The sequence below is a fragment of the Parasteatoda tepidariorum genome, chromosome 5, assembly GCF_982258835.1.
Source record: "Parasteatoda tepidariorum strain Cologne lab strain chromosome 5, Ptep-v5.0, whole genome shotgun sequence".
In the NCBI taxonomy this organism is placed as follows: domain Eukaryota; kingdom Metazoa; phylum Arthropoda; class Arachnida; order Araneae; family Theridiidae; genus Parasteatoda; species Parasteatoda tepidariorum.
Genome location: NC_141759.1, coordinates 35,160,293 through 35,179,884, shown reverse-complemented (window position 1 = coordinate 35,179,884; position 19,592 = coordinate 35,160,293). Strand labels below are relative to the sequence as shown.

At 29.1% G+C, this 19,592-nt stretch overlaps 1 protein-coding gene across 2 annotated transcripts in view; it reads left to right on the top strand.

Annotated features, from left to right (window-relative positions):
- Window positions 1–16,696, top strand: part of bchs (WD repeat and FYVE domain containing 3 bchs) — a 105,813-nt gene extending 89,117 nt beyond the window's left edge. For both annotated transcript variants that reach the window (XM_043047239.3, XM_043047238.3), the window contains exons 62-69: window positions 3,933–4,180; window positions 6,182–6,409; window positions 7,739–7,930; window positions 10,433–10,715; window positions 12,023–12,445; window positions 13,071–13,182; window positions 13,997–14,194; window positions 15,762–16,696. In XM_043047239.3, the coding sequence (XP_042903173.2) occupies window positions 3,933–4,180; window positions 6,182–6,409; window positions 7,739–7,930; window positions 10,433–10,715; window positions 12,023–12,445; window positions 13,071–13,182; window positions 13,997–14,194; window positions 15,762–15,876 (1,799 nt within the window). In that variant the 3' untranslated portion in view covers window positions 15,877–16,696. The remainder of the gene's footprint in view (window positions 1–3,932; window positions 4,181–6,181; window positions 6,410–7,738; window positions 7,931–10,432; window positions 10,716–12,022; window positions 12,446–13,070; window positions 13,183–13,996; window positions 14,195–15,761) is intronic.
- Window positions 16,697–19,592: the final 2,896 nt, after the last annotated feature.

Below are 19,592 nucleotides of genomic sequence, written 5' to 3'. Positions count from 1 at the left end.
TTACTCACTGAGTGCGGAGGCAACTTTAGTTTTCTATTTAGGATACCGAAATTTTGTGTTTTACATATATTTGAATTATTTATACTGTTTAAACTATTACTAGCCTTAACTGATACCATTTTATCCCTCTCTATAACCTCACTATTAACACTATCCAACCATTTTATTTAAATCGAATGATTATATATTACACATTTTGAACAATCAATAATGAAATTAAATTCTTTTAAAAACTTTAATCCTAATATCAAATCAAATGTTGACGATAGTGGTTGGTTAGAAACAATAAGTTCTGTTAGGAATGTCTCCTCACTAATAGATATTTCAGTATCAATAACTGAACTAGTACTTATACCTACACCTGTTACAGCAGTCAAGCTAGAATTGTAATCTTTTACCTTAAATTCCTTCAATTGCTGAAATATATTAGGGGAAATAACATTTACAGTTGCACCTGAATCAACAAGGGCTCTGCAGGTTATATTATTAACATTAATTTGTATTATAGGTAGAAAGTTTTGATTTAGATTACAGATGAGGTTATCGTCTGGATCAGGTTGGGGATTTACTGAAAAAATTGATCCATTACCTTTTCTCCCCTCTAGTAGTTTGGGTGAAATTCTTTGGGTCGAGTGCCACCCTGATTATTTGCTTCGGTTCTATGTGTGGTGGTGTACAAAGGAGATTGTTGAGTTTGGTGATAACTTTGTTGGTCATTTGCAAAATCCTTATTATATTGTACCTGAGTGGTTTGAAATGGTACCTCAAATTGCTGTTGGTTATTGAATGAACTCCGTGAGTTCTGCCGGGGTACTACAAATGGATGCTGCTGATTAATAGCAAATTGAGTGGGTTGCTGATATCTATTATGATTAGGGCGATTTTTAAAATTAGCTCTTTTCTTCTTTCTGCACTCATTTTCTTTGTGTCCAACAATTTGACAGTAATTACAAGTTATTTTCTGAACTTTATTAATATTGGCAGCAGCTAACTCATTGATTTGAATTTGCATCTCACTTATCTGCTTAGTTAGGAGTGTTAAAACATTAACGTAGTCATTTGGCATATCATTAGTTTTATGTACTGGAGGGGTGTTAAGAGCATTTACGTTTGAACTTAAAGTTTGTAATGAGTTTTCTACCCTATTTGAAATTTCAATAGCTTCATCAAACGATAGGGGATTTAAAAGAATAACTTGGGCTTTTAAAGCTGGTTTTAAGCCGTTAATATATTGCGACATTTTTACTTTCTCCTTAAAATCTATAGGCAAATTTGCCAATTTTGCTAATCCCTCAATCCGCATGGCAAAATCCCTAGCTGTTTCACTTGTGTTCTGCTCAGCTGTAGAAAATGCAGCAAAGTTTTGAGCGAAAGATGTAGTAGGCGTAAAATAGCCTTTAATTCCCTTTTTCAGAGATTCGTAATCCGTAACTTTCCCTTCCAATGAATTGTTATAAAGCTTCCGAACAGCTCCTTCCATTTTTAATTTTGTTATAACCAATAGTTGTTCCTTTGTCCATTCAGCTAATTTTGCTGTGGTTTCCAAGGATTCAAAAAAATCATTATAATTTTGATCATTTAAGGTGGGGATCAAAGACAACAAAAATGGGGATTTCAAACCTTCAGCCATATTTTTTTTTTGCTTAAAAATAGATAATAGACCTAACTAATGAGACTGTTAAATTATATATGTGTTAAGTATATGTGTGCACTGAATTAGGTTTAACAAATATTTACCACATGGTCCAAAAAAATTTATAATAAACTTATTCCCTCAATAGCCAAATGAATGTGAAAATAATATTTAAATATATTAATCTACAAACTTGGAAATTATATTTAACACAAATAATTGCCAGACCTATTATCCTGGTCACGGCACCAAAATACATGTGGTGACAATTTGGGTAAAGTATAGTGGGACAATTGTTACAATTTAGTACTAATGCATTTTTACAACTAAGGCCTATCCCAAATCATCACCAACACATACAAATAAAGTATAAAAAAATATCTGTCCAGAAATAATGATCACAAGGGATAGAATTAACTTAAGCAATTTTAATGATGATCAACTCAATTATCAAGATTTACTCATGAGAATAAATTTGACCATGTGGCATGATAAAATAAGATCATTACAAATTATTCTATATTACTATATACTATATTAAATTATACTATACAAATTATATTATATCAACATGTGACAAACAGATTTGAAGAATCTTTAAGAAAAGGGAATCACTGCTGGAGTAAATAAAATCTAAAGTCACTTATCTTGCACATGTGCTTAAAAATGTTGAGGAGCTGATGAACTATTTGTAAGTGGCAGGATATTATTCGCTGGATTTATCTTAATTGTTCAGTCCTGTTGCAGCCATTCTTTCAGGGTAGATGTATCTTTATTCTTCAGAATTTTCTACCAAAAATCTTTTTCCTCTTCTTCTAGCCGCTAGTCCAGTCCTCTCCCCTCTCTTCCTCACCTCTCTCCTGTCCCTCTTCACAGGTTTTCAACCCTTACACAAAAATTGGCAGACCAAAACTGCTTAATTCATTTACAGAGAGGCTATCTAAAACAGTCAGACAGTTTGGGCAGAAATAGGCTCACTGATAGTCATAAAAAGGAAAGAGAGTTGTAGCAACACTACACAGAGGTCTGTCTAGGTTTTTTTAAGAGGTACCTATTTTGTGAAAATTTAGACATAATTTATTAAAATTGAAAATTATATTAAAAATTCAACACAACATTTGGTAAAATAAGAAAATATTTTCAAAATTTGTCACTACATATAAAAATCATTTATGACTAGTAAATTTCTATGTATATATATTTCCCATATGTTCAAAAAATATTTTGCTAGTGTAAAATTTTGGGCTTAAAATTGTATCCAAAAATTCATAAAAATCATTGTCCAAAATTTTACGAAGCAAGGGGGGGGGGAATCTTAGAACTTGCTTTTATAAGTATTTTGTGAAACTACCATTTTTCATTAAGTTGAATTTGTGAAGGTACCGCTAAACAGTAGTAAGTTTATCCTGGGCAGACCCTGATGCTGAACAGCTGAAAAGCTATTTCCACAATAACTGCATGGCTAATTTATTTTGTTTTCTAAATTAGATAAATCCAAATGTTCCTATGATTAGCATTATAAAAAGAGAATATTTTAAAACAGCTTCAGAATTCTTGGTCTAAAGTTTAGGTTTTTGTGCAAATTACGTTTTAAGTTTTCATTGAAGCTCTTGCCACAGACAGTATATATGCTAACAATACTGTTACTACAGAATTTTTATTAAACATATTTTTTTCATTATTTTGTATTATTTTGGTGAAAATGAGTGAAAAATATTATATTTAGCATTTTATTTTAATTTATGTTTATGATATACAGCATGGAACAGTAGTGTCTTTTTCTGCATTAAAGGTAGAATCTTCCAAACACAATTCACTTCCAAAAAGTAATTTTTTTAATTTGCAGTTATTTAGATCTGAAAGAAACAATAATTCATGATTTTGATGATGGATTGAAATTTCTTTAATTTACTAACTCAATTATTGATACATTTTTGAACATGAATGAAAAAATATTCTGACTACTTATTTTGGATTTTATATTTAAGTACAAATATAATTCGATAATATAATTCCTTTTCAGAAACCAATTTTTTTTATTAGCCATTAGCTGTTTTTGATAATGAAGTAATACGAAAATATATTTTTACTTGTAATTATAGAGTGTCAGAAAAAATGTATAAAAGTGTCACCTGTGTTCTATCTATGTCAAAGAGTTAACTTGCTGTTTTTTTGTTTCATGAATCTTCTATAAAAGCAGAAATATCATATAAAGGAATATTATTTTTATATAAAAATTGTAACTTTAAAATTGGATGCTTCAGTGTTGTTTAGTCTCATTATTTGTTTTATTTTGCAGATGTAAAAGGACCAGTTGGACATATAGTGTTTCATGAAAAAACCCTAATGGCTGTGGAACAGCATAAAGTGTTAGTTCCACCACTCTATTCCAGATATGTAGCCTGGGGTTTTGCAGATCACAGCATCCGTATTGGACCTTATGAAATGGAAAGAGCTCTCTTTGTTTGGGAAGATACCCCTTCTGGGGAGATTTTGTGCTGTGCTGCCCCTAATGACAAAATCATCATAACTGCTGGGACCAATTCAGTATGTTACCCTTCTTATTTGATTTCTAGTTAGTGCTTTGTGTTTTTTCTTTTGTTGTATAATCTATGAAAAAGAACTATGTGTGCTAGTGAGGAAAAGTTGCCAACCACCATCAATAAGTTGTTTACAAAATCTTTGAGCTAATTTTTCAATACACCAATCCAAACTTCAATGTCAAAAGCAGTATTTCATTGGAATGGTTTGAACTGTAACATGAAATATATTTTTTTTTGGCAATTCGAAACAAAATTAATTCCTAAAATTAAGTTAATTCTAAACAAAATTAAGATTTGTACATGTTCCTTTTGTACAGTATGCAAAAAAAAAAAAAGGACCACCCTGAATAGCTTTTGAACTAACAATTAGATCTTTGTGTTCTAGGACTCAATTTCAGTGGTTCAAGGAGGTTATCTAGGGGGTAGCCGCAATTTGGGAAATATGGTCCGGTTAGTTTGGTCTGAAGAGCGGTTACGAAGTTAGGACCCCTTAATGTTAATTTTATTTTTTATGTGTTCTGCTATATCTCGAGAGATTATGAAGCAAATGTAAAAAATTTGGCACACAATTATAGAACTCATTTATTCAAAGATAATTCCATACAAAAAATAAATATTAGTAAATATTTATTACTTTTTATAATTTTATATAATAATAGAGGATTTGAATTGTAAGGTATAAATTTTTTTACATTTTAAAGTATGTAATTTTGCATGACAGAATACAAAATTTGAACCAAATGTGTCAAATAGTTCCTGAGAGTCTGATTTTGACACAGGTTGTAAGTGCAAGCTATGTCTTCCAGTATAACTTAGCTCATTTTCATCTCTAAAATGTAAGCATTGAAGTATCCAATTATTATCCTCACATCTATAATTGGGCATTTGTCTTTTACTTTCTCAAAGTCATTTGAAAACTGTGTTAGAATATTAACAGGGTGAGAATCAGCATATCCATTAATATAGTTATCTAAAATGTTAAACTTATTATAAATGTATACGCTTTTTACATCAGCAACAGCTTACCTAATTAATTTACTATAAAGACCATAACTGTGTGAAGTTTTTAATTTGTTGAAAAAACTAATATTTTCAAAATTGAATCTTGAATTCTAATCTTCAATTTCTTAAAGAAACAAGAAAAATTTTATTGGCTTTAAATGTCTAAAATATGAAATATTTTTCATTGTACTTAATTTTATCCAGTCGTAAAAATTATTGAAATTTTGTTTTGTTTAACAATCTAAACAAACAACATATTTCTTGTAAATAGTTTTTATTTTATCAATACTGAATCTTAAATGACTGTTATCAAGGAAAGTTTTTTAGTTTGATTGAAAAGCAAAGATTTTTTTTTTGTGGTGAGTTATGAGTATGATCAAATCAATTTTTTATTCTCAATTCTCTTTTTTAACGCACCTTACTCACCTTCACATGTAAGTCATCAGGCTAACAAATTCAGAGGACCCATCCCCTCTGCAAAGGATAAAAATTGTGATGGCCTGTCTTCGGATCATCCTCAGATATGTTTCCTAGACTGTCACCAATAGCCTATTGTGCAGCTCTAGTGTGACATAAATAAAGAACTACTATTACTACCTTATTAAAGCATTTAAATTTATATTTGCAAATTGATCAAAGTTTTTTTTATAAACAAAGTATTTTTTTTTAGCTAATTACAAAGACTAAATTTTGATATCTTTACAATATTAACTTATAATAGTCTGGGTATAATATAAAATGAGGCTAGGTATAATATAAGACTTTTATTTAAATTTTTCGTTAGTTACTTCAATATGTTTTATGAAATGTTACTTTACATGTCTGATAAGGAACAATACAAATTTGTTGTAGTTATCTAGCTCTCTGTGTGTATATAATTTTTATCTCAACATTATATTTATGAATACATTTTGTATTGTTTTGCTACCTGTATTTTTGTTTAGTTTCTTCAAGCCTCTGTTCTATACCTTTGTTAAAACTGTTTCTGTTCTCTCTTTCTCAGATGGTTACTGTATGGCACTATGACAAAAAGAAACTGACCATTAAGAAGAATCTATATGGTCACACTGAGCCAATCACATGTCTGGCTGCGTCCCGTGCGTATAACTTAATTGTCAGTGGCTCTCGCGATAGAACGTGCATATTGTGGGACCTTAGCCGACTTGTTTTTGTACGCCAGTTGCTCGGTCATCCTGCTCCTGTTGCTGCCATTGCAATAAATGAAGTTACGGTTAGTATTCCTCATTACTGTATATATTGGTGTATAAGTCTCCTTTCCAAACTCCTAAAATGTTCCGAAAAACAGGGAGTCGACAGACATTTGTCGATCAGGAAATATCAATGCAGTATAAACAGTGAGATTGGCATGAGTAACTCTGTATCAATTTACTTCTTACAAAAACTATTTTTAATATGTTATCCACAATTATTTTTGCATTATTCTGTCATAGATTTTTCTTTAAATATAAAGTTTTTTCTTTTAGAAATAATACTTTTAGCTATGCTCTAAAAAATTCAGATTAGGAAAAGTTTAGATAATTTATACAAGAATTTTTCAAAGATGTATCAGAATGAAAACTTATAAATCATACTTTAAAATTACACATTTAAAGATTCCAAAATACCATCTGTGTTGCAGGCAGTAATGTTAGCAGTATCATCCCATCATACAAACTCTAAGTCATCCTCATTTGCTGTGTCCCACAAAAAATTATCTTTATGCCCATTTAAAGAATTTGAAATTCCACACTTTTTTAGGCGATATCACAATTGTATCTTCAATTCGGTTTTAATCAATCAGGAGGTGTAAAAGGTACATATATAGGAGTTTTTAAGGAGGTAGTACATATTTCAATAGCAGCACTTGGAGCATTCTTGCCATAAATCACATTTTTTTCTAAATCTGACATTTTTTCATCAGTCTGTTCATTATTCTTTCAAGATAGGTAATTTTCGTGTTTCTAATATTTCCACTATATAGCAGCTCAATACACACAAACATATTATTCTCTACACAGATCTTTTATTTTTCACCAAAAAAACGAGACAACTATAGTAAGTTTTGAAATTTAAATCTCAAATAGAAGAATTTTTTAGTTTCAAATCTGGAAACTTCAATGCATGTTAAATACATTGTGAAGTGTGCAAGTATATGTGTTTTGAAGATTATAAGCTTAAATTTCTTTTCTTACTAAGCATCAATTCTAAATTACAAAGTACAAATTGTTTCTAAGTTATAAAAAATATTATTACATTTCCGAATACCTCTTTTTGTTAGTATCTTTTCCAAAAGGAATACAAATTATATGTTGATGTTCTAGCATCTCATGTCAGAATGTGACGTGATAACTACTTTTCAATGAAAAAATTTTCTGTAATAAAAGGTCAAAGTTTTTGATTAGAGGTATTTATTTTTTAAGCAATTTAAGCAACTCGGTTCCTTCGATTACAGAAGTGAAAAAAAGATGATTTAATGCCCCTGCAAGAATACCTAAATCTGATTTGTTTAATAAAGTAATTTTTTCCTGATTTTTGTGTATATGTGATGCTGTTGTTGCAGGGTGACATAGCAACATGTGCTGGGACTCACTTATTTCTCTGGTCAATCAATGGAGATGAAATAGCTTCTGTTAACACTGCAACTGGTAGAGCGGACAGGACGCAGCAAATTCTATGTGTAGCTTTCTCATACTTGAATGAATGGGATAACCAAAATGTTATCATGACTGGATCCAGTGATGGAGTGGTCAGGGTTCGTATGCTTGTTTTTATAACTCTTTTATTTCAAATTTATATTAGTTATTAGCGACGTCTGCTGACTGAGTGGTAGTGCTTCGCACTCTAATGCCACAGGTCCTCTGTTCGATCCTTGGGCTGGGCAAGGTTAACTCAGCCTTTCATCCCTTCAGTGGGTCGATAAAATGAGAACCATGCTTGAGGACTAAACACTGGGAGTTTCCATTTCGGTTAACCACCCAACCAGAACATCTGCTGAGTGGTAGTGCTTTGCACTCTCATGCCACAGGTCCTTGGTTCATTCCTTGAGCAGGGCAAGGTTAACTCAGTCTTTCATCCCTTCAGTGGGTCGATAAAATGAGAACTAAGCATGCTTGAGGACTAAACACTGGGAGTTTTCCGTACGGTTGACCACCCAACCGGAACATCTGCTCTTGCATCCCAGAGCCCAAGTTCAAGAAAACTGGGATGGGCATAGTAGGCCTTGGCTGTCTATGGGCTGTTGCTCCACTGAGTTTAGTTTTTCAGTTATTAGCGTAGAATTATCTAGATGAACAGCTGAATAGTCCCATGTGGTGATAATTAAACCTTTCAGGGTATAATATCAGCGATTATACCCTTTGTTGGCCTTAAGCCAACATATCAAATTATAACTGTGCCACTAGTTCTTAGGCATAAACTTTCTGTGCCAATCAGGAACCTGAAAAGTAAACTACATACAGTGTAGTTGCTCTCAAACAAAACCAGTTAATTTCAATTGAAAAATTTGTTATGGAGAAAATTTCATTAGTGTATAGAGATTTGCAGCTATTAAAATAAGTAATCACAAACTTTTTAGAGTGTGATATGTTCAAAAGCATATAAATGACTTTTTATTTAATACATAAATTTATTAAAATCATTAAATTTTATCAGTAAGATGCTTGAAAGTAAAGTCATTTCATCAATTTAAAAAATAATGTACTTAAACACGCTTAGTTTTATTTTACTTGAAAAACTACATTGCTTTGTGTTTGGCGATTTTAAATTTTAATTAAAATTTTTACATTTTAAGAGTGATCTCAAAATAGTTTTGGGCATATTTTCCTCCTTTCAATGGTTTTGAATGATTGTAATGCGTTTTCATATTTTGGAAGCAGCGTCACTTTCGTGGCCTTTGTTGTTGTGCATTATAACAATTCTTAAAATATCTTTTGTCTGTTGAATATGAAGCAGTCAATAGTTATTTGCCTTTATTCTTACAGCCCCTTTTAATGTTCCAAATAATTCTGAAGTTGCATATTTTCTCAATGTTGAGAATCAAAAAGGTAACTGTCAAAAAATGGGCTAAAGCACAGACTTCTGAATTATTCTTTATAGGAAAACAGTCACTTTGTTACATGAAAAATGATTTGAATGTAATTTAAGGTTCTGATTACAAAGTTCGCTATAGTAAGAAATTTGCAGTATTTCTAAACTGTCAAGTCAGTATGCCAAAAACTTTTGTTTGAAAAAAAAAATTTCTATTCAAAACCATTTTATTTAAAGAATTTGAAAATTAAATCGATGATCTGTTTTCTTACAATTGACCTTAGTGTGGTAATTAGCCCAAAATTTTGAGTATTTATAATAGTATGTTTTTGAATTAAGAATTTTCGGAATGAAAAAAAAGTCTACATACATTTCAGGGCCAGTATTTTTATGCATATTCCTAATAATAATAATTGCTTTCTTTATAACTAGTAAAATTAAAAATGTACTAAATGGGCAATTTAATCAGTCTGTTCATTTTATTTTATGTAAACAGTAAGTTATTTTTCCCTATAAAGTATAGCAATTGTATGAAAAAATGAAAAATTAAATTCACCATTTTGGTTTAGCAGTTCAAAATAAAATAAAGATTGTTCATGTGATATGTATATGTATATTTTTTTAAAAATATATGGTACGTGTCATGAGCACCACACCTTAGTAGTTCCAAATAGTACATGCATTTATTTGGTATATAGTATAGTGTATATTTAAATACATTTATCTGAAAAGTAACTTTTAGTATATTTGTGATTTTAACATGGGGTTGACAGTGTGATGTCAATAAGATTTTAAACCATTACATTAGTTTTTCATTGAATGATTTTTGATTTTAAGTTTTATGTGATAAATAATTACATTTTTGAAACATTTTTTTAAAAAATTTTAGCTATGACAAAAATTTTATTGCATATCTGCGTTTTAATGAAAAATTTAAAGTAATTCATTTGAGCTACGCTACTTTGTTTGACATAAATGTAAGAAGTAGAAAAATAGAATGTTTTTTTTATTCTAGTTGAGTTGAATAATTAGTAGTTACAGAGAAACAGAGTTTAGTTATCTATGGTTTAAAAAAAAAATCTCCCTCCAATGAAAAATTATTTTCCATGTCGTGATTTTTTTTAAAAATTTTGCATTAATTTATAAAAATTGCTTTTTTTATGTTATTTAAATAACATTTTATGATTCATCTCTAAAACTGCTTGACTTATATTTATTTTATTTTTAGATGTGGTCTGCTGATTACGTTCAAATTCCAGAAGATACTTGCCTTAGCGTGGAAGAAGAGAGTAAAACCGTTTCCACTGATAAAAAAGAGGACCAAACTGATTCCAAAGAAGCAGAAACCGAAGTGGAAACAAAGGCTGCTGAAATAGTTCGAAGAATGAGCTTGGCTGGATCCAAGGACATTGGAGAACTGATACAAAGAAGCACATTGTGTGCAACTGACCACAAAAATCGCTTTACCAAGAGTGCATCTGGTAGCTCTTTGTCTGAGGAAGAAAAGGATGGTAATGTCATCGATACTAAAAATATATTCTTAATATAGTTGCTTTGTATATTTATCAGGGTATTTTTTCTACACCATAATTTGTTTTATATATTTTCTCATGAGTTCACCGTAATGTTATCTTAAAATGCTATTTTTGAAAATTAAAATGCTTTATAAAAAATTTTATCAGAATTTTCAAACGTCTATTAATAATTTGAATTTACACAATTAAATTTTAATCTACATTTTATGAAATACAATTTTATTTTTTACATTCTGTTTATATACCTACATGGAAATTTACAGAGCAAAACCTGCATGGCCCATATAAGTTTTTCCTTATAGACCATATAGAAGTAGGTGATCTACATGGGCTCAGATGAGTTTTCCTACATGCTGTAGAAGTTGGCGATTTGCATAACATATCCACATTTTAAAACTTTTATGTAACAAATCTGAAATGGGAATATATTTTAAGTATGTTCCCATCATGCCACCTTGTAGTGATCATAATTGTAATCTGTGCATTCTTTACATTCTGTGTTTGATATATTTATAATTGAGCCATTTAACTAGTGAAAGCTCCTTTATATTATATTTCAGTTAACTGTATACTTTGAAACTTGTGTGCCGTTTTGTTATTTTATAAAGTACTTCTAGCCATATAAATTTGTTATTGATGTCTTGTAAAACATCAAATGGGAGAAAAATGCATTATTTTATTATTAATGATTTAGTTGAGCTGAAACTAGGCTTTGTGGGACTTTTTAAATCTGTTTTTTTTCTGTGGTGCCACTAGGAATGTCCTAGATTTTGCTTAAACTGTAGAAATGAGTTTTTTTTCTTTTCATTTTTTGAATTTCATTCCTAAAACTAAACACCTTATCATTTCTTTCTTTTTTTTTCATCTTTAGATTTTATACTATTCTTTTATTTTTATATTTTATTTATGCATTAGTGGCCCTTAGAAGTGAGAAATTTTTCATTTGATGAAGGGCCTCATTTAATCTTTTGCTTAATGCGCTTGTATGATAAAACCTGTCATTCTGGACCACTTGTCTTATTTTCATATTCTGTGATTTTGATACCTTCGTTGAAATTTCACGTGCAAATAAAATAGAAAACAAGGTTTGCAGATTTTTATTTTAAAAATAAATTTTTAGAAAAAATTATGATTATTGAAATTTTCTCTGGATCTAAATATGAATCTAAATCCTTTTTATACTTGTATTTAGCTTTTTCCCCCAAGAAACTACTTGTGCTTCATTTTTCTTCCAAGCTATGTAACCATAAAATTATAAATATGCTTATCAAATCCTTTTGCAGATGAAGATTTCGAAGATCTCGGAGAAGAAGAGAACCTAAAAAGTCCTGTGAATTCTAACGAAGTTCCAAAAGACTCTCTCATTCCAACCCAAATTCAGCATTCCAAGACTGTTTCTCATTTCCACAGTAAAGAAATAGAACAGGACTCAAAAGAAGTGGCCAAAACTAAAAAATTAGTCCACTCTGAGCATTTTGAGTATCCACCTGAACATCCTAGCAATGTCCAACGCTGCAGCACTGTTGGTCCAGAAGTGACCAATCAGAGCAGTGAAGAGATGGTGGATTCTGCGAGCAGTAAAATGCGCCTGAGCAAGTCGGATACCTCACTCACTGACTCGTTTGTGATGATATCTGATAACGATGCCTTAGATAATAATGGCTCTGCTGTCAGAGTGAAAAAGAAGAAGAAAGTTCTTAAAGATGGTAGTTTACTAATTTAATTTCTAAATTTGTTCTATTTTTAAGTACTTAATTGTTATATTTTAATCCATAAGTGTTAATTTCTTTTTTAAATTTGAAATTCTCTGTGTACTTATTGTAGTATTTAAAATATTATATGGTTAGGAATGAGTTAATAAGAGAAATATTCCAAGTATAAACAAAAAACTTTTAGCTATATTTTATTTATTAAATACAAAGAACTTAAATTTTCAAAAACTGACTGGCGCAATTTTCTATGCGGGCTCCTTAGCGGGATTCCAATACTTTGAATTTCTCAAGGACGTAATATCCAATTTTCTAGAGGATTTGACATTGAGTGACCTCTGGAATGTATGGTTCCTACATGACTGTGTCACTCTGTACAAAGTATTGCTGTATTATTTGTTAAGTATAATAGCACCTGTATTACGAATTAAAAACCAAGTACGTTAAAAGGCAAACATCTTTATTAACAGCGTTAGACAAGCTGAACTTCTATTCACAAAATGGGAGTTTGCTTACTAGATGTTTTGGATGTTAAGTAGAATATCTCAAAAGTTCTAATTTGAATAATAAATTATTTCTCTGTGTCAGTAAATATTAATTTAATACTAACTGTCTTCTTCAGGTTTCAAGTGGCATTGCCAATTAGTCTTCCGAAGCAAATTGACAATGCATACAGCTTTTGACAGATCTGATAACACTGAACCTGCTGCCATTACAGCTCTTGCTGTATCAAGGTGAGATATTTTTATTTACATATTCTGTAATTTAACTGATGATTACATTCAATGTATTTTGCTTTGAGCTTCCCAAATAATGGATTTTTTTTAATTAAAAATGCCCTAATTTATTTGCCAATGGGTTACAATTACATGCTTTTTGCATGAATGTTTTTAAGGATAGTTTCTGTTATTGTTAATCTTTAAAATAGTAATATAAATTTTTCATCTGAGTTGTATTTTTTCTCTGAATGCTTAATTAAATGAAAAAAAAAATATTATATGATTATAAAATGAACATTGAAGTTATTTCCACAAATTTGCATAATCACCAAAATTTGAGAAAATTGCATTATGAATTTTCTAGTGGTAAAGAATATAAGTAGAAACTTTTAAAACGGAATAATTTTCATACATTTTATATAAGAACTTTTGAACTATGTTCAGTCTGATTTTTTATTTATGTGTTTAAATTATTTGTATGTAATATTGAACAAAATGCTTTCAATTTCAATTTATTAAAATATTCATAAATTACCTTCTCTACCATTAAAAAAATTTTTTTGAAACTACAGAAACTCTGTATTAGTTGGAGAGTATGAATAACATTTATCAGTCTTAAAGTGTAATATTTCCTCATATTTTCTAAAAATCTAGTTTATGGGGATTTGATATCTGATATGTGCCACCTAATATTTTAATTTTCATTTTTAATTCATTGATAACCAAATGAAATGTCAATAAAGTTATTTTGTACACAATTTCACTCTTACTAGAAACAAATAATGAGCAATTAATTTAAAAGTAATGAATTGAGTATTTTTTTTTTCAGAGATCACAAGACAGTGTATGTGGGTGATGCAAGGGGTCGGGTATTCAGTTGGAGTGTGACAGATAAGCCAGGACGTGGCCTTGCAGACCACTGGGTGCGAGACGAAGGAGGTGACAACTGTACGGCATGTGGTGTCAGGTTTTCATTCTCTGAACGAAGACATCACTGCCGCAACTGTGGACAACTCTTCTGTTCCAGGTAAAGAATAGTAGCATCTGAAACCTTTTCTACAAAAAGTTATTAAAATAAATATTTTTAACCTACTTACATCTAGATCAATTTTTTTTATCATAATTTTATTTTTTTTCGATTTTTTTTCTTACCATTCATAATAAGTGGTGTGCAAAATTCCTTCAATGCTAATTTATTAAAATTTTAGTAAATTACTTATGCTACCATCAGGAAAATATTTTCGAATGCGATGAAAATTCCATCACAGTTTAAAGATATTTATTAGGTACTGTTAATAAGTAACAAGTCAGAATCCTTGAAACCTAAAACTATGATATTTAGAATTTTAGAGACTGAAATGTAGTTTCCTATGTGATGAAAAAGATTTGAACACTTTTCACTCACTAAGTGGTAATATAGTTGCCATGCAAGCACTAGTTAATGAGCAGTTGTCAGCCATTTTCGTTTCTTAATGTGATGTGAAATAGAAACAGTGACACAGAACAAAGAAAAGCAGTATAATGTTGCACACTTATTGACAGCAAAGGTGTAGGAGAATGTGAGATTAATTGACCATTGGAAAAGGTGTATGGAGAGCATGCCATGTTCCTTCTCAAAGGTTCAAAAGAGTGCTTTCAGAAACAGTGTATGAAGGAAGTTAATAGACACTGTTGATCCATTATTATCCACTTGTCGTTGCTGCCTCCATCTAGTGAGTAAAAAGAGTGTGACTCCTTTTTGGCAGATCTCCATTTTTATAAAAACAATACTTTTGGTTTAATGGTCTTTGACACATAATTTATTAACTTCAACTAAATTTTTATACATACATAAATTTTTCATCTAATTTTCGATTTCATTATCATCCCTGATTCAACAGTCCAGTGTGGGCCACAACCTTTTTCATGGCTTATCTATGATTAAATTTTGCTATTGCATTATTCTAAATTACCAGACTTTTTCTTTAAATTGATTATGTATTGTATAATTGAATTGTATAATTATTCTATTTTCTCTGTCAGTTCCTTTAAATGAGCCTTGAGTTTGTGGTGCATCTTTGAAGTCAAAAGTTTCATTTTTAAGCTTTGTATATCAATAACCCAAATATCATGAGGCCTTAGAAAGGTGATTAAAATCATAAAAAGGGTACCGAAAATGCTTATTTTTCTTTACTTGTTATTCTATTTTAATGATATCAGAATTAACATAAAGCAACTAAGAAAAATGCCTTAGATTCTCTTAGAAAAAAATATCCTTTCTTGATCTATTATCGGTCGATGTTATCGATCTATTAAAAATTAAGTGGAAATTAATGCTTATATTTTTTAATATGCATTGTAGGGTTGAAAAAATTATTGATAAATAATGATAGAGAATATCTGTTTAACCTCCTGAAAGTGTTTTTTTTATTTTTATTTTTTTTTTTACTGGCAAATTTCTATTGTATTGCAGCCTAGAGATTTGAGTTGTCCTTCTAAATTTCAGAAAAAGTCATATCAATCCCTAATATAATATCCCATATTTTGTTAATGTGTATAAATATCTTTATATACTATAGAATACCGTAATTGATACATCATTTTTTAAACTGCAGATGCAGCCGCTTTGAATCAGAAATCAACAGGCTTCGAATACTGAAACCCGTACGTGTGTGTCAGGGTTGTTACAATGTGCTAAAGAGTCAACACGAGAGCTCTACTGCATCTTAGTCATTCATTATAGCAGTCATAGCCGATAAAAAGATATATATTTATTTTGTTTCCATATAGCATATTTTTATTATTTTCGTCTGGTAAGTCAGATTGTGCTTTCCCACAACCATATCCTATTGAAGAAAAATGTGTTTATATTGTATACATATAAATTATATATTTCTCATCGTTACTGCAAAGCATTACTTAGTGAAGCAGAACTCACCACTGTATGTTTCTCTTTTTCTAATGATGTGATCCTAATGTTGTAAAAGAAGAACAGCATTGCATTGGAATAGTCCACACTGTTTTTCCCCCTTTTTATCTGTTAAACTAAAGTTGTTTTTTCCTGATATCAATCATTTAGTATTATTTTGATTTAATCTTATTATTATGTTAAAAAAATGAATTCTGTTGTCTGATATTGAAGTGATTAGTGAGCTTTTTTGTGATATTTTGTGTAGTTTTGAATTTTTTTTTTTGTCCTTTGGGCTTATATTTCAGTTTAAAAAAGTTTTGGAATAATAATTCTGTGTAAAAATTTCAGAAAATAAAGTATCACGGTTATAAACCATTGCAGTATGTCAAACTATTCTATTCTTTTTATTAAATTGCTGCCAAATGTTCTGTAATGACTGTATTTATAGTAGCCTATTTTTATCATAGTCTCAAGATACAGGTATAAAATGAATTATATCCAAAACAGTGTTTTAATGTGACTAATTTAAAATTGTAAAAGATAATACAATAATTAATAATTTTCTTTTGAAAGTGATCTTTTCTTTTTATACTATCAAATTGAAACTCAGATTTTTTTGGAATAAGTAATTTTATTTAATCATTTTCTAGCAAAACATGTCGACCTATTTGTTATCTAAAATATTAAAGTGAACTTTGTTCCTGTTTGCAGAGCCTATATAAGATAATGCTCTTTTCTTAAGGCTGCTCAGATTTATATAGTTTTTTTCTGTCTTCTGAACAAGAATTTTAAATAATAGAGCGCACTATGTACAAAGCATGATAACAGATAACTCAGTTAATTTCTTATCAAAGACATCTAAAAATGACTGACTATTTAAAGAAAATAGAAACAGTTAGAAATGTAATGTTTGCTTAGGAATTAGATTTTTCATTCTCCTAAAGTTTAAAAATTTGTTTTACAGTTCATCATAAAATGGCACTGCGATTTGAAGATAATTGTGGCATCGTATTTTAAAAATATGTAGTGCTGTGTAAGAACTAAATTAAGATTCTTGTTCCATATTTCAGTTGAGATGATCTGATGCGTAGCTGAAAACTTTTTTTCTTGAAGTGATTTTCAGAAAACTTTTTCATTAATTGATTTTCAGGAAAGTTATTTCTTTAATTGATTTTTGAAACTGTCAGCCTTTTTTTTAATATTTGGTATTTGTATAAGCAGCATTGCATTTTTTTATTGAAATGCATTGTTGCAGTAAAATATTTCAATATAAAGTAGAATTTGTGACTTTGAAGAAGTATTAAATGTCACTAAGTATTCTGATTGCATGAAAACAGTTAAGAAATTTTAGGGGAAAGGAAAAAAGGCTAAATGAAAATTATAAATCAGATAAACAAATTTTAATACATATCTTATAAAACTATTAGAGAAATATTTACTTTAATGTAATTGAATTATTGACATAATAAGTTAGGAAAATCAGTAATGTTTGTTTTTGTATTTTATTTTAAATGTTTCAAATCAAATTTCTTGGTAAAAAAAATCTAATTTATCTATTTTCTTAAAAAAATGTGATATTAATATTGTATTATAATATAAAATTTATGAAATAAATAAACTATGAAATTTAATCATAGTCTGTAAATAGTAAGAATATTTCAGGACAAATTTACAGTGTTCTTTATTCTATAAAGTTATTTACTTTGCTATAAGACTTTGTTTTTAATTATTTATTACTAATTAAAAAGTTGTTCAATCTTGCAAGTTAATAGGCTGATTTGAATAGATATTTTTAATTTTATACAGATGAAGCATTATATGTATTGGTGTAATTTCAAATTAATTTAACTGATGTTAATTCTGAAAATAAAGTTCTCCAGCTATGGTAATTGGTTTTGAAATTAGCTATGTTAATTGAAATGGATGCTGTTTTAATTAATGTTTTAAATTTTTTTTATTTGTGCATATAAATACTCAGTTAGTGTGACAGTATGGATTTTAACCCAATTGAATCAATATTTATTTTGAATATGAATTTATATGAAATCGTTTTAAATTATTTATTCTTAATTAAAGCATGCAAGTAAATTGGCTGATTTGTCAAATCTTTTTTTTAATTATTATTGTTTAAGTATTTATGAATTTTGAGTTTGTTTCGAATTTCCTTTCTTGGCAGATATATATTGAAGATTAAACTAATTTTATTAATGTTTATTGTAAGAATTTTTTTATTCATTAGGCTGTATGAATCATACTTAAATTATTTTACAAAATAGAAAGTGCATGTAAATCAATCTAATCTTTTATTTCTTAAATTTTTAAAGCTCTTATATGTTAATTTATGACGAAGTAGTTTTAGACTTAATTGTTGTCATATTTTTAATCTATTTTAATAATATTTCTATGCATTTGAGAGAGGTGTAAAACTAGTTTTACCTTAATTGTAAGATGTGATAGAAATAAGATTTTATATTTGAGTTTAGTGTTTGAGCTTTTTGTTCTCATGTATACAGTGTATATTTTGAAATATTAAATACTGACGACAACCTGTGTTTAAATTATATTGTATATGTATATATGTGTGTCAGTTTTTCTGTAAATATGTATTTATTTTTCAATGAATTTTGAAGTGTATCTTTTTAAAAGTGTTTATAAGTAGACATGATTTTATGGACACCAATACAATTCTGTCAGCTTTTGCAAATAAGAGTTTTTATAGAATTTTGTCATAGGACGAAATATGTGACTCACTTGTTGAGAATTTTTAGATTGTAATGCTAGTGAGTGTAAAATAAAAGTTTTCATACAAAATTATCATGTGTACACAATATGTAATGATTACTAATGCCATGTAAAGTGTAAATATAAGAGATTGTTGTAGCATATGTCATAATTAAAAAGTCATTGAATTCAAATAAAAATTAAATTCACCCTGTTTGGTGGTCAAATCTAAATTTCAAACTTGAACATTTTTTTTTTTTGTAGCCTACCCTAGCAGTTTAAAATTTTTTTATCAGACTTCAAATTTGAGTAGTAATGGGAATTGTAGAATCTTTCTTTATGGGGGAGAAACTGCTTGTAAACAATAACATGATTCTATAACTGGAACGGAATTCAGAAATCCCACCGCTTCTGTTATGCTTACGAGACAATGTATGAAAATGCTTGATATTCTTGGAAGTTTAATTATTGAGATTTCTATTTTAATTTATGCGAAATGTTATTATTCATAAGATTCTATATTTTCGTTATTATTCTATAAGATTCTTCATAAATTGATTTAAGGACATTATTATGATATAAATTAAGTGTGAAGGTTACTTGTTCTCTTCAGTTTTTTATGCCTTCAGATAAAATCATATAGTAAGCTTTAGATGTACATGAGCAACATACGATAGTGAATTTTTTAATCTTAAGTGTAAAAATAAATCTGAAGTAGTAACCTTTAGGTCTTATTACGAAATTTAATTGTTAGTGCCATCTGTGCTTAGTTTTATCCTTTTGATGCAGAATTTTTATAAAACATATTTTTTCA